This window comes from Babylonia areolata, chromosome 3 (assembly GCF_041734735.1).
Source record: "Babylonia areolata isolate BAREFJ2019XMU chromosome 3, ASM4173473v1, whole genome shotgun sequence".
Classification (NCBI taxonomy): Eukaryota; Metazoa; Mollusca; class Gastropoda; order Neogastropoda; family Buccinidae; genus Babylonia; species Babylonia areolata.
Genome location: NC_134878.1, coordinates 49,442,989 through 49,458,118, shown reverse-complemented (window position 1 = coordinate 49,458,118; position 15,130 = coordinate 49,442,989). Strand labels below are relative to the sequence as shown.

Below are 15,130 nucleotides of genomic sequence, written 5' to 3'. Positions count from 1 at the left end.
AAATTCAGTAAGTAACAACAAAGTGTCATCTGTGAGCAGAAAGTTCAGTAAGTAACAACAAAGTGTCATCTGTGGGCAGAAAGTTCAGTAAGTACAACAAAGTGTCATCTGGGAGCAGAAAGTTCAGTAAGTAACAACAAAGTGTCATCTGGGAGCAGAAAGTTCAGTAAGTAACAACAAAGTGTCATCTGTGGGCAGGAAGTTCAGTAAGTACAACAAAGTGTCATCTGGGAGCAGAAAGTTCAGTAAGTAACAACAAAGTGTCATCTGTGGGCAGGAAGTTCAGTAACAACAAAGTGTCATCTATCGGCAGAAAATTCAGTATGTAACAAGAAAGTGTCATCTGTGGGCAGAAAGTTCAGTAAGTAACAACAAAGTGTCATCTGTGGGCAAGAAGTTCAGTAAGTAACAACAAAGTGTCATCTGTGGGCAGAAAATTCAGTAAGTAACAACAAAGTGTCATCTGTGGGTAGGAAGTTCAGTAAGTAACAACAAAGTGTCATCTGTGGGCAGGAAGTTGAGTAAGTAACAACAAAGTGTCATCTGTGGGCAGAAAGTTCAGTAAGTAACAACAAAGTGTCATCTGTGGGCAGAAAGTTCAGTAACAACAAAGTATCATCTGTGAGCAGAAAGTTCAGTAACAACAAAGTGTCATCTGTGGGCCGAAAATTCAGTAAGTAACAACAAAGTGTCATCTGTGGGCAGGAAGTTCAGTAACAACAAAGTGTCATCTGTGGGCAGGAAGTTCAGTAACAACAAAGTGTCATCTGTGGGCAGAAAGTTCAGTAACAACAAAGTGTCATCTGTGGGCAGGAAGTTCAGTAACAACAAAGTGTCATCTGTGGGCAGGAAGTTCAGTAACAACAAAGTGTCATCTGTGGGCAGGAAGTTCAGTAACAACAAAGTGTCACCTGTGGGCAGAAAGTTCAGTAAGTAACAACAAAGTGTCATCTGTGAGCAGAAAGTTCAGTAACAACAAAGTGTCATGTGTGGGCAGAAAGTTCAGTAAGTAACAACAAAGTGTCATCTGTGGGCAGAAAGTTCAGTAAGTAACAACAAAGTGTCATCTGTGAGCAGGAAGTTCAGTAACAACAAAGTGTCATCTGTGGGCAGAAAGTTCAGTAACAACAAAGTGTCATCTGTGGGCAGAAAGTTCAGTAACAACAAAGTGTCATCTGTGGGCAGAAAGTTCAGTAAGTAACAACAAAGTGTCATCTGTGGGCAGAAAATTCAGTAAGTAACAACAAAGTGTCATCTGTGGACAGAAAGTTCAGTAACAACAAAGTGTCATCTGTGGGCAGAAAGTTCAGTAAGTAACAACAAAGTGTCATGTGTGGGCAGAAAGTTAAGTAAGTAACAACAAAGTGTCATCTGTGGGCAGAAAGTTCGGTAACAACAAAGTGTCATCTGTGAGCAGAAAGTTCAGTAACAACAAAGTGTCATCTGTGGGCAGAAAATTCAGTAAGTAACAACAAAGTGTCATCTGTGGGCAGGAAGTTCAATAACAACAAAGTGTCATCTGTGGGCAGAAAGTTCAGTAAGTAACAACAAAGTGTCATCTGTGGGCAGGAAGTTCAGTAACAACAAAGTGTCATCTGTGGGCAGGAAGTTCAGTAAGTAACAACAAAGTGTCATCTGTGGGCAGAAAGTTCAGTAACAACAAAGTGTCATCTGTGGGCAGAAAATTCAGTAAGTAACAACAAAGTGTCATCTGTGGGCAGAAGGTTCAGTAAGTAACAACAAAGTGTCATCTGTGGGCAGGAAGTTCAGTAACAACAAAGTGTCATCTGTGGGCAGAAAGTTCAGTAACAACAAAGTGTCATCTGTGGGCAGAAAATTCAGTAAGTAACAACAAAGTGTCATCTGTGGGCAGGAAGTTCAGTAAGTAACAACAAAGTGTCATCTGTGGGCAGAAAATTCAGTAAGTAACAAGAAAGTGTCATCTGTGGGCAGAAAATTCAGTAAGTAACCACAAAGTGTCATCTGTGAGCAGAAAGTTCAGTAAGTAACAACAAAGTGTCATGTGTGAGCAGAAAGTTCAGTAAGTAACAACAAAGTGTCATCTGTGGGCAGGAAGTTTAGTAACAACAAAGTGTCATCTGTGGGCAGAAAGTTCAGTAACAACAAAGTGTCATCTGTGAGCAGAAAGTTCAGTAACAACAAAGTGTCATCTGTGGGCAGAAAGTTCAGTAAGTAACAACAAACTGTCATCTGTGGGCAGAAAGTTCAGTAAGTAACAACAAACTGTCATCTGTGGGCAGAAAGTTCAGTAAGTAACAACAAAGTGTCATCTGTGGGCAGAAAGTTCAGTAACAACAAAGTGTCATCTGTGGCCAGAAAGTTCAGTAAGTAACAACAAAGTGTCATGTGTGGGCAGAAAGTTCAGTAAGTAACAACAAAGTGTCATCTGTGGGCAGAAAGTTCAGTAACAACAAAGTGTCATCTGTGAGCAGAAAGTTCAGTAACAACAAAGTGTCATCTGTGGGCAGAAAATTCAGTAAGTAACAACAAAGTGTCATCTGTGGGCAGAAAGTTCAGTAACAACAAAAAAAATTCAGTAAGTAACAACAAAGTGTCATCTGTGGGCAGAAAGTTCAGTAACAACAAAGTGTCATCTGTGAGCAGAAAGTTCAGTAACAACAAAGTGTCATCTGTGGCCAGAAAGTTCAGTAAGTAACAACAAAGTGTCATGTGTGGGCAGAAAGTTCAGTAAGTAACAACAAAGTGTCATCTGTGGGCAGAAAGTTCAGTAACAACAAAGTGTCATCTGTGGGCAGGAAGTTCAGTAACAACAAAGTGTCATCTGTGGGCAGGAAGTTCAGTAACAACAAAGTGTCATCTCTGGGCAGAAAGTTCAGTAAGTAACAACAAAGTGTCATCTGTGGGCAGAAAATTCAGTAACAACAAAGTGTCATCTGTGGGCAGAAAGTTCAGTAAGTAACAACAAAGTGTCATCTGTGGGCAGAAAGTTCAGTAAGTAACAACAAAGTGTCATCTGTGGGCAGAAAATTCAGTAACAACAAAGTGTCATCTGTGGGCAGAAAGTTCAGTAAGTAACAACAAAGTGTCATCTGTGGGCAGAAAGTTCAGTAAGTAACTACAAAGTGTCATCTGTGGGCAGAAAATTCAGTAAGTAACAACGAACTGCATGCATCATGTGTTAAACACTGCAATTTGTGTCTTCTGGGATAAGCTCTCAAGACCTGATCAGCACATTTGGTTATGCAAAGGTCAAGTTTATGCACATTTTTTTTTACAGCAGATGTGGTGTATACACTGTGTATGGATCTGTCTGTGGTGTATACACTGTGTATGGATCTGTCTGTGGTGTATACACTGTGTATGGATCTGTCTGTGGTGTATACACTGTGTATGGATCTGTCTGTATGCCTTGACACCTCCTGGAAACTGAAAGCAGCAATGTGTTGCATTACTAGGTGACCTCTCTTTTTTATAGGGTGCTTTTTTGTGTTGTTATCTTTTGAATTTGGCCTGTTAGTGGTTCTTCAGGTATGAAAACACTTTTTGTGGCATGCGTGGACTACCTGTGTGTAGCATTTTGGATTGTACAGTGTGGGTAGGCAGGCCTAGTGTGCATCAAGTGTTTTTTTCAACGTTGAGACTTGATGCCATTACTACCGTGTCTGGCAAATTATCCTAGATGTTTACAACTCATTCTGCAAAGAAAGAGCTTCTCACATTCAGTCTGCAGTGAGATTAACTCAACCTTTGACCTTTGACTTATCCCCCTGACTTCTCTACTGTTGGAGTGCGTGATGGGATGTTGTAGATATTGTGGAGGAACTTGTACAAGTCAATCATATTGCTGTGTTTCTGTCAGCAAACCTTTGACCTTTGACTTATCCCCCTGACTTCTCTACTGTTGGAGTGCGTGATGGGATGTTGTAGATATTGTGGAGGAACTTGTACAAGTCAATCATATTGCTGTGTTTCTGTCAGTACTCAAGACAGGGCAGTGTTCATTTCCAGTCTCTCTAAGTATGGCTTGTCCTATGAATTTTGTTGCTCAGTGCTACACATGTTCCACCGGACAGCACAATATTTAAAGTGTGGTTTCCTTGCTCAGTGCTGCACATGTTCCACTGAACAGCACAATATTTAAAGTGTGGTTTCCTTGCTCAGTGCTGCACATGTTCCACTGAACAGCACAATATTTAAAGTGTGGTTTCCTTGCTCAGTGCTGCACATGTTCCACTGAACAGCACAATATTTAAAGTGTGGTTTTGTTGCTCAATGCTGCACATGTTCCACTTAACAGCACAATATTTAAAGTGTGGTTTTGTTGCTCAATGCTGCACATGTTCCACTTAACAGCACAATATTTAAAGTGTGGTTTTCTTGCTCAATGCTGCACATGTTCCACTTAACAGCACAATATTTAAAGTGTGGTTTTGTTGCTCAGTGCTGCACATGTTCCACCAAACAGCACAATATTTAAAGTGTGGCTGCCAAACTGAATGATTCTAACAAAGGTTTTGAAGAGTTGTACAAAGAGGTGGTGTGTGAGGTGGTGAAATGTTGTTCAGATAAAACCAACTATTTTGTTTGCCTTGGCTCTAACCTGTGCTGCATGGTTGGCCAGACTAACTTTTTTGTCAGTGTTTAATTCTTTAATGTTAAACACCACAGTGTGTATGTTGTAGTTGAAGGAGCTTATTAAGAGTTATTGTGCAGATTTTTCTGTGCTATTATCATTTTCTTGTTGAGTTCAGAGGAGAATTTCTATCCTTCAAAGATAGTATCAGAGGTTGGTATTGATTCTAAGGAACAAAACCAGTGGTTGGAGTTAAACCGGTACAGGTTTGATCCTCTGTATTCTGTGGTCATATCAATTCTGAAGAACAAACCAGTGGTTGGAGTTAAACCGGTACAGGTTTGATCCTCTGTAGTCTGTGGTCATATCAATTCTGAAGAACAAACCACGGGTTGGAGTTAAACCGGTACAGGTTTGATCCTCTGTATTCTATAAGGTGTTTGCAGTTGTTGTCACTCAGAACATATTATTATAGAGACAGCACTGACAGATGATGGTGCTCCAAGCTGATTGATGTACAACACTGTGTGCAGTATGCTTCATCTAACAAACAGAGAGCGGAAACAGGATTTGGTTCACTGCTTTACCATTCCTTTCACACTTGCTCAGGTGCTCCAGGTATGTTGTGGTCAGTGTGTGCTGTTTTGTATTGTGTGTGATGTGTTGTGGTCAGTGTGTGCTGTTTTGTATTGTGTGTGATGTGTGTTGTGGTCAGTGTGTGCTGTTTTGTGTTGTGTGTGATGTGTTGTGGTCAGTGTGTGATTTATGTATTGTGTGTGATGTGTTGTGGTCAGTGTGTGCTGTTTTGTATTGTGTGTGATGTGTTGTGGTCAGTGTGTGCTGTTTTGTATTGTGTGTGATGTGTGTTGTGGTCAGTGTGTGCTGTTTTGTGTTGTGTGTGATGTGTTGTGGTCAGTGTGTGCTGTTTTGTGTTGTGTGTGATGTGTTGTGGTCAGTGTGTGCTGTTTTGTATTGTGTGTGATGTGTTGTGGTCAGTGTGTGCTGTTTTGTGTTGTGTGTGATGTGTGTTGTGGTCAGTGTGTGCTGTTTTGTGTTGTGTGTGATGTGTTGTGGTCAGTGTGTGCTGTTTTGTGTTGTGTGTGATGTGTGTTGTGGTCAGTGTGTGCTGTTTTGTGTTGTGTGTGATGTGTTGTGGTCAGTGTGTGATTTATGTATTGTGTGTGATGTGTTGTGGTCAGTGTGTGCTGTTTTGTATTGTGTGTGATGTGTTGTGGTCAGTGTGTGCTATTATGTATTGTGCGTGATGTGTTGTGGTCAGTGTGTGATTTATGTATTGTGTCTGATGTGTTGTGGTCAGTGTGTGTTATTATGTATTATATGTGATGTGTTGTGGTCAGTGTGTGCTATTAATAAGTATTATGTATTGTGTGTGATGTGTTGTGGTCAGTGTGTGATTTATGTATTGTGTCTGATGTGTTGTGGTCAGTGTGTGCTATTATGTACTGTGTATGATGTGTTGTGGTCAGTGTGTGATTTATGTGTTGTGTGTGATGTGTTGTGGTCAGTGTGTGCTATTATGTACTGTGTATGATGTGTTGTGGTCAGTGTGTGATTTATGTGTTGTGTGTGATGTGTTGTGGTCAGTGTGTGTTATTATGTATTGTGTGTGATGTGTTGTGGCCAGTGTATTGTGTGTAATGTGTTGTGGTCAGTGTGTGATTTATGTATTGTGTGTGATGTGTTGTGGTCAGTGTGTGCTGTTTTGTATTGTGTGTGATGTGTTGTGGTCAGTGTGTGCTATTATGTATTGTGTGTGATGTGTTGTGGTCAGTGTGTGCTATTATGTATTGTGTGTGATGTGTTGTGGTCAGTGTGTGCTATTATGTATTGTGTATGATGTGTGTTGAGGTCAGTGTGTGCTATTATGTATTGTGTGTAGTATTGACTATTATGTATATGCCATGTGTGCTATACAGTGTAGTATTATGTATATTATGAGGTGTGTGTTCTACTGTGTAGTATTATGTATATTATGTGATGTGTGTTGTATACACTGTGTACTGTAGTGTTGTTTATATTATTGGATACAGTGTGTTGCATTAGATGTGTATTATTATGTAAACTATGGTGTAATTACATTAACAGTTGAAATAAATCTATGTAATTTTATTGATTCAATTTATAAATGGTACAGTGTCCACCTCTTTATCTGCGATACGGAATGGCGCCATGTTGATGTCTGTGTCAGATGTTTGTGAGGCATCCTGACATGTAAGCTGTGTCTGATCTCAGTGAGGTGACAGCCCTTCACTGACATCCTGACCTGTAAGCTGTGTCTGATCTCAGTGAGGTGACAGCCCTTCACTGACATCCTGACCTGTAAGCTGTGTCTGATCTCAGTGAGGTGACAGCCCTTCACTGACATCCTGACCTGTAGGCTGTGTCTGATCTCAATGAGGTGACAGCCCTTCACTGACATCCTGACCTGTAAGCTGTGTCTGATCTCAGTAAGGTGACAGCCCTTCACTGACATCCTGACCTGTAAGGTCTGTCTTATCTCAGTGAGGTGACAGCCCTTCACTGACATCCTGACCTGTAAGTCCTGTCTTACCTCAGTAAGGTGAAAGCCCTTCACTGACATCCTGACACAGAGGTGACAGCCCTTCACTGACATCCTGACCTGTAAGCTGTGTCTGATCTCAGTGAGGTGACAGCCCTTCACTGACATCCTGACCTGTAAGCTGTGTCTTACCTCAGTGAGGTGACAGCCCTTCACTGACATCCTGACCTGTAAGCTGTGTCTGATCTCAGTGAGGTGACAGCCCTTCACTGACATCCTGACCTGTAAGCTGTGTCTTACCTCAGTGAGGTGACAGCCCTTCACTGACATCCTGACCTGTAAGCTGTGTCTGATCTCAGTGAGGTGACAGCCCTTCACTGACATCCTGACCTGTAAGCTGTGTCGATGTTTGATAGAAGTGTGATATTGTGTGACTTGTTTTATCTTAGAATTACACTTGATACATTTCAGAACTTGGAACATGAAAAGGAGTCAGTGAGTGAGGTGAGGAGACAGCTTCATCTGTGTCAACTGGTAAGTTGGAGGCAGTGGTCAGTGTGTTGTCATAGTTACTGATTTATATGACTGGTCCATATGTGTTATGCTTACTGACATAGAGGGTGTGACCATGTGTGATTACTGTCACTGATGCACATCTCAAAGATTGGTCAGTGGTGTTGCTGTTGTTGGTGGTGCTGGTGTTTGTGTTGCTATTGTTGTTAGAGTTGTTGTCAAGTTGGTGGAAGTATTGTTGTTGATGGTGGTGTTACTGTTGCTGTTGAGTTGTTGGTGGTGTTGTTATCAAGTTGTTGGTGGTGTTACTGTAGTTGTTGAGTTGTTGTTGGTGGTGTTGTTATCAAGTTGTTGGTGTTGATGGTGGTGTTGGTGTTGTTATTGAGTTGGTGGTGTTACTGTTGCCGTTGAGTTGTTGGTGGTGGTGTTGGTGTTGAGTTGTTGTTGTTATCAAGTTATTGGTGGTGTTGGTGTTGCTGTTGAGTTGTTGTTGTTGTTGTTATCAAGTTGTTGGTGGTGTTACTGTTGCTGTTGAGTTGTTGGTATTGTTATCAAGTTGTTGTTGTTGTTGTTATCAAGTTGTTCGTGGTGTTGGTGTTGCTGTTGTTGTTATTGTTGTTGTTATCAAGTTGTTGTTGGTGTTGCTGTTGAGTTGTTGTTGATGTTGTTACCACGTTGGTGGTGGTGTTGGGGTTTTCTGATCATTCGGCTTGGCAATGTGTAATTTGGCCTGATAAACTTTTTGCTGTTGTTAACATTTTCCTGATCCAGTGTGATGTGTGTGAAGATGTGTCCAGAGGTTGGAAGAGACCAGTTATAACTGTGATGATATGTCCAGAGGTTGGAAGTGACCAGTTATAACTGTGATATGTCCAGAGGTTGGAAGTGACCAGTTATAACTGTGATATGTCCAGAGATTGAAAGAGACTAGTTATAACTGTGATATGTCCAGAGACTGAAAGAGACCAGTTATAACTGTGATATGTCCAGAGGTTGGAAGAGACCAGTTATAACTGTGATATGTTCAGAGGTTGGAAGTGATCAGTTATAACTGTGATATGTTCAGAGGTTGGAAGAGACCAGTTATAACTGTGATATGTCCAGAGGTTGGAAGTGACCAGTTATAACTGTGATATGTCCAGAGGTTGGAAGAGACCAGTTATAACTGTGATATGTTCAGAGGTTGGAAGTGACCAGTTATTACTGTGATGATATGTCCAGAGGGTGGAAGAGATCAGTTATAACTGTGATGATATGTCCAGAGGTTGGAAGTGACCAGTTATAACTGTGATGATATGTCCAGAGGTTGGAAGAGATCAGTTATAACTGTGATATGTCCAGAGGGTGGAAGAGACCAGTTATAACTGTGATATGTCCAGAGGGTGGAAGAGATCAGTTATAACTGTGATATGTCTAGAGATTGAAAGAGACCAGTTATAACTGTGATATGTCCAGAGGTTGGATGTGACCAGTTATATCTGTGATGATATGTCCAGAGGTTGGAGGTGACCAGTTATAACTGTGATAATATGTCCAGAGATTGGAAGAGACCAGTTATAACGACAGCCTGGGCGTACTGATGGTGACGGGCACTCTGACAGTCGGTGAACTCATGGGAGGAGTGGTGTCCCTTTATGACGATTCCACGGGCCGCCACCTGAGGTCAGTGCTGCTGGAACCCCTCTCCAATAAGGTCAGTCCTCACACACACACACTCACACACATGCCCATGCACACTCACGTGCACACACACTGATGCGCGCACACATGCATGCACATTTACACACACACATATACAAGCACACATGCATACTTTTAAGGTGATTACTGTAATGAACAGTGATGCAGCACTGATATCAGATGATACACTTTTTGTCAAAAAATAAAATACACTTGTTAACACCAAGCCTGACCTGACATTCATTGCAGCAGGTCCAATTCCATGTTCAGGAAAGGTACAGACATGTTCCAAAGAGAGCATGATGACATTCATTGCAGCAGGTCCAATTTCCATGTTCAGAAAAGGTACAGACATGTTCCAAAGAGAGCATACAGAAGCACAGACAGGTTGATTAGAAAAGGTATTGTGAAGCAAACTACCAGTTGAGATGTCCTGTTTCTCAGCAAGGCATTACTGCATTCAGACACATCTGTACATACTACACCACATCTGTACTGTACTGCTACACCACATCTGTACATGCTACACCACATCTGTACAATGCTACACCACATCTGTACAATGCTACACCTACAATGCTACACCACATCTGTACAATGCTACACCACATCTGTACTGTACTGCTACACCACATCTGTACATGCTACACCACATCTGTACTGCTACACCACATCTGTACTGTACTGCTACACCACATCTGTACATGCTACACCACATCTGTACTGCTACACCACATCTGTACTGTACTGCTACACCACATCTGTACATGCTACACCACATCTGTACTGCTACACCACATCTGTACTGTACTGCTACACCACATCTGTACATGCTACACCACATCTGTACTGTACTGCTACACCACATCTGTGCATGCTACACCACATCTGTACTGTACTGCTACACCACATCTGTACATGCTACACCACATCTGTACTGTACTGCTACACCACATCTGTACATGCTACACCACATCTGTAATGTACTGCTACACCACATCTGTACATGCTACACCACATCTGTACTGTACTGCTACACCACATCTGTACTGCTACACCACATCTGTACTGTACTGCTACACCACATCTGTACATGCTACACCACATCTGTACTGCTACACCACATCTGTACTGTACTGCTACACCACATCTGTACTGTACTGCTACACCACATCTGTACATGCTACACCACATCTGTACTGTACTGCTACACCACATCTGTACTGCTACACCACATCTGTACTGTACTGCTACACCACATCTGTACATGCTACACCACATCTGTACTGTACTGCTACACCACATCTGTACATGCTACACCACATCTGTACATGCTACACCACATCTGTACTGTACTGCTACACCACATCTGTACATGCTACACCACATCTGTACTGTACTGCTACACCACATCTGTACTGTACTGCTACACCACATCTGTACATGCTACACCACATCTGTACTGTACTGCTACACCACATCTGTACTGTACTGCTACACCACATCTGTACTGCTACACCACATCTGTACTGTACTGCTACACCACATCTGTACATGCTACACCACATCTGTACTGTACTGCTACACCACATCTGTACATGCTACACCACATCTGTACATGCTACACCACATCTGTACAACACCACATGTGTACATGCTACACCACAGTGCAAGGCAAATGCCTGAGCAGCAGCACGACACAGCACACGTGTCAGGCCTTGAATGCAAGCATATGTATTTGTGTACCTGACACACCTCTGATTTGCCAAAGGACAATACTTTTGTTGCCATGGGTTCTTTACCATCATGCCAAGTGTGTGCTGCACACAGGACCTCAGTTTGCCATCTCGTTCAATTGATTAGATGCTCAGTTTGACTTTCCGTCAAACTTTGGAGAAATGGTGAGACCAAAATATGAACCCAAACCATCACAGACACTACTGGCAGGTGTCACCAAAATATGAACCCAAACCATCACGGACATTACTGGCAGGTGTCACCAAAATATGAACCCAAACCATCACGGACATTACTGGCAGGTGTCACCAAAATATGAACCCAAACCATCACGGACATTACTGGCAGGTGTCACCAAAATATGAACCCAAACCATCACGGACATTACTGGCAGGTGTCACCAAAATATGAACCCAAACCATCACGGACATTACTGGCAGGTGTCACCAAAATATGAACCCAAACCATCACGGACATTACTGGCAGGTCTCACCAAAATATGAACCCAAACCATCACGGACACTACTGGCAGGTGTCACCAAAATATGAACCCAAACCATCACGGACATTACTGGCAGGTGTCACCAAAATATGAACCCAAACCATCACGGACACTACTGGCAGGTGTCACCAAAATATGAACCCAAACCATCACGGACATTACTGGCAGGTGTCACCAAAATATGAACCCAAACCATCACGGACACTACTGGCAGGTGTCACCAAAATATGAACCCAAACCATCACGGACACTACTGGCAGGTAAGCTTCACAGCTGTCCTGCCAACTTCCTCCCTAAGAAGGATTGCAGAAGTGCAGAAGAGATGAATGTGTTCCATGACCTGCATGCATCTGAAGTGAGGAACACGTACAGGACATGTTGAAAGGAACTGACATGACAGATGGCAGCATTGCAGAAGAAGGCAGGATAGGACATGTTGAAAGGAACTGACATGACAGATGGATGGTAGCATTGCAGAACAAGGCAGGATAGGACATGTTGAAAGGAACTGAAATGACAGATGGATGGCAGCATTGCAGAACAAGGCAGTACAGGACATGTTGAAAGAAACTGAAATGACAGATGGATGGCAGCATTGCAGAACAAGGCAGTACAGGACATGTTGAAAGGAACTGACATGACAGATGGCAGCATTGCAGAACAAGGCAGTACAGGACATGTTGAAAGGAACTGACATGACAGATGGATGGCAGCATTGCAGAAGAAGGCAGGATAGGACATGTTGAAAGGAACTGACATGACAGATGGATGGTAGCATTGCAGAACAAGGCAGGATAGGACATGTTGAAAGGAACTGACATGACAGATGGCAGCATTGCAGAACAAAGCAGTACAGGACATGTTGAAAGGAACTGACATGACAGATGGCAGCATTGCAGAACAAGGCAGGATAGGACGTGTTGAAAGGAACTGACATGACAGATGGATGGTAGCATTGCAGAACAAGGCAGTACAGGACATGTTGAAAGGAACTGAAATGACAGATGGATGGTAGCATTGCAGAACAAGGCAGGATAGGACGTGTTGAAAGGAACTGACATGACAGATGGATGGTAGCATTGCAGAACAAGGCAGGATAGGACATGTTGAAAGGAACTGACATGACAGATGGATGGCAGCATTGCAGAACAAGGCAGTACAGGACATGTTGAAAGGAACTGACATGACAGATGGATGGCAGCATTGCAGAGCAAGGCAGTACAGGACATGTTGAAAGGAACTGACATGACAGATGGATGGCAGCATTGCAGAAGAAGGCAGGATAGGACATGTTGAAAGGAACTGACATGACAGATGGATGGCAGCATTGCAGAACAAGGCAGTACACTACAGGCCTGGTGGTGATGCATGTGGAAGGGATCCATGACAGCTGAACACATAACATGGAAAAAAAAGCTCCCCCCAAAAAGAAAGAAAATTTGTGGACATGTTGAAGACTTGTTTGCAAGATAGCTATGAAATCACAGAAATGGTGTACATGTTGAAGTCATGTTTGTAAGATAGCTATGAAATCACAGAAATGGTGTACATGTTGAAGTCATGTTTGTAAGATAGCTATGAAATCACAGAAATGGTGTACATGTTGAAGTCATGTTTGTAAGATAGCTATGAAATCACAGAAATGGTGTACATGTTGAAGTCATGTTTGTAAGATAGCTATGAAATCACAGAAATGGTGTACATGTTGAAGTCATGTTTGTAAGATAGCTATGAAATCACAGAAATGGTGTACATGTTGAAGTCATGTTTGTAAGATAGCTATGAAATCACAGAAATGGTGTACATGTTGAAGTCATGTTTGTAAGATAGCTATGAAATCACAGAAATGGTGTACATGTTGAAGTCATGTTTGTAAGATAGCTATGAAATCACAGAAATGGTGTACATAATGACCAGGATACACAACAATAACTATGATTACTGATAACTTTCTTTTTTCAAACACTCCTGTGACTCTCAGGACTTTGAAACAGTGTGTTTAATTCTGTGTTACTGATTTACTATCTTTTTTAAAGACTGTTTATTTTTTGTCTATTTCCCCCCCCCTCCCCTCCCCCTCCCCCCTCCAATTTCAAAATACAGGCATTTTAACAGTGCCATACATTGATCATATGATACAGATCTGTGTTGACACTTTAGTCAAACGTTTTTTTTTTTTGTTGTTTGGTTAGTTTAAAAAAAAAAATTGTTACCTCATGAACTTTGACAAAGTATATCATATCCACACACACATTTCAAAGACTGACAACCACATCCACTAATTGTTACCACGCAGGTACTCGTGCACTAATTGTTACCTTGCAGGTACACATGCACTAATTGTTACCATGCAGGTACACATGCACTAATTGTTACCATGCAAGCACACATGCATGTGGTCTGTCTCCCCCAACTGTCTCTGTTTTTCCCCTAATGTTGTTTTTCCTTTTTAAGTTTGTCATTTGTATATTTTGTTTTTAGGTGAAGAAGATAGAATAATTAAGACACTTACTGCATATACAATGTCTGTGAGGGTCTGTGTTCAAATACCAGTCTTGCCATTTCTCCTGTGTTTGACTGAGTGCACACAGTGCACACTTGGCACATTGAAAAGAACCCACAGCAACATAGATAAAAGTGTTGTTGTCTAGTCAAATTCTGCTGTGCTAGGTACACAGATACTGAAATGTATGCATGTACTCAAGGCCTTGATCTGAGATGTATGTACTCAAGGCCTTGATCTGAAATGTGTGCATGTACTCAAAGCCTTGATCTGAAATGTATGCATGTACTCAAGGCCTTGATCTGAAATGTATGCATGTACTCAAGGCCTTGATAACATGCTGGTGGCGAGGAATTTGCCTAGCAAATGTGGTGTAGCATAAAGAGATTTGTCCAAAAACAGGGGCAGCACCTTGAGAAACTGAAAGTGAAAGTGAAAAGATTGTGATATTGTTTGTGGATGTTGTCCTTTCAGTACACCTGTCAATGTGATATTGTTTGTGGATGTCGTTTCAGTACACCTGTCAAACCATGAAGATGCAAGGGGACACCATTGTCAGGATCCTGGAGTTCCATGACACTGACATTCAGGAAGTGCAGGTGTACCGGCTGTCCAGTCACTAAAACCTGGCTGGTACCTCACCAACATGTGTGTTCAACATGGAAGAAAAAGACAGACTGATTTTGGGTATATTGGATATCAAATGGTTGAAGCTGCCTTTCATTGTTGTTGTCTTGCAGAGAATATTGTTATTGTATTTCTATGTTTAATTACAGTATTATATTATTATATTGCACATGTGGTGAGCACTGTCCAGGGAGCACCAACCCCACCAGAAGTTCCAGTAGAGTTCCGCTTGGCAGAAGGCATTAAAGTCTGGCCAGGAACAGCATCCAAAGTGTCCAAAGCATGGAAACGTGGGCTGCTTGATGGTGCTGTAGATTGGGAATGCACAGTTGACCTACCAGAGGGGAAGAAACACCCAGAAATCATCAGCAAGAGCGGCATTAGACCTGACACAGTACTCCACTCCAAGGCAACGAAACAAGCGATTCTGATTGAGGTCACTGTGCCATACGAAAGCAAAATCGAGAAAGCCCACATCTACAAGACTGAGAA

The 15,130-nt window shown here is 42.0% G+C and overlaps 1 protein-coding gene across 1 annotated transcript in view; it reads left to right on the top strand.

The window, feature by feature from the left end:
• Window positions 1-14,649, top strand: part of LOC143280358 (uncharacterized) — a 43,991-nt gene extending 29,342 nt beyond the window's left edge. Inside the window, exons 4-7 of the mRNA XM_076584993.1 lie at window positions 5,089-5,173; window positions 7,548-7,610; window positions 9,127-9,282; window positions 14,527-14,649. Coding sequence (XP_076441108.1) covers window positions 5,089-5,173; window positions 7,548-7,610; window positions 9,127-9,282; window positions 14,527-14,634 — 412 coding nt within the window. The 3' untranslated portion in view covers window positions 14,635-14,649. The remainder of the gene's footprint in view (window positions 1-5,088; window positions 5,174-7,547; window positions 7,611-9,126; window positions 9,283-14,526) is intronic.
• Window positions 14,650-15,130: the final 481 nt, after the last annotated feature.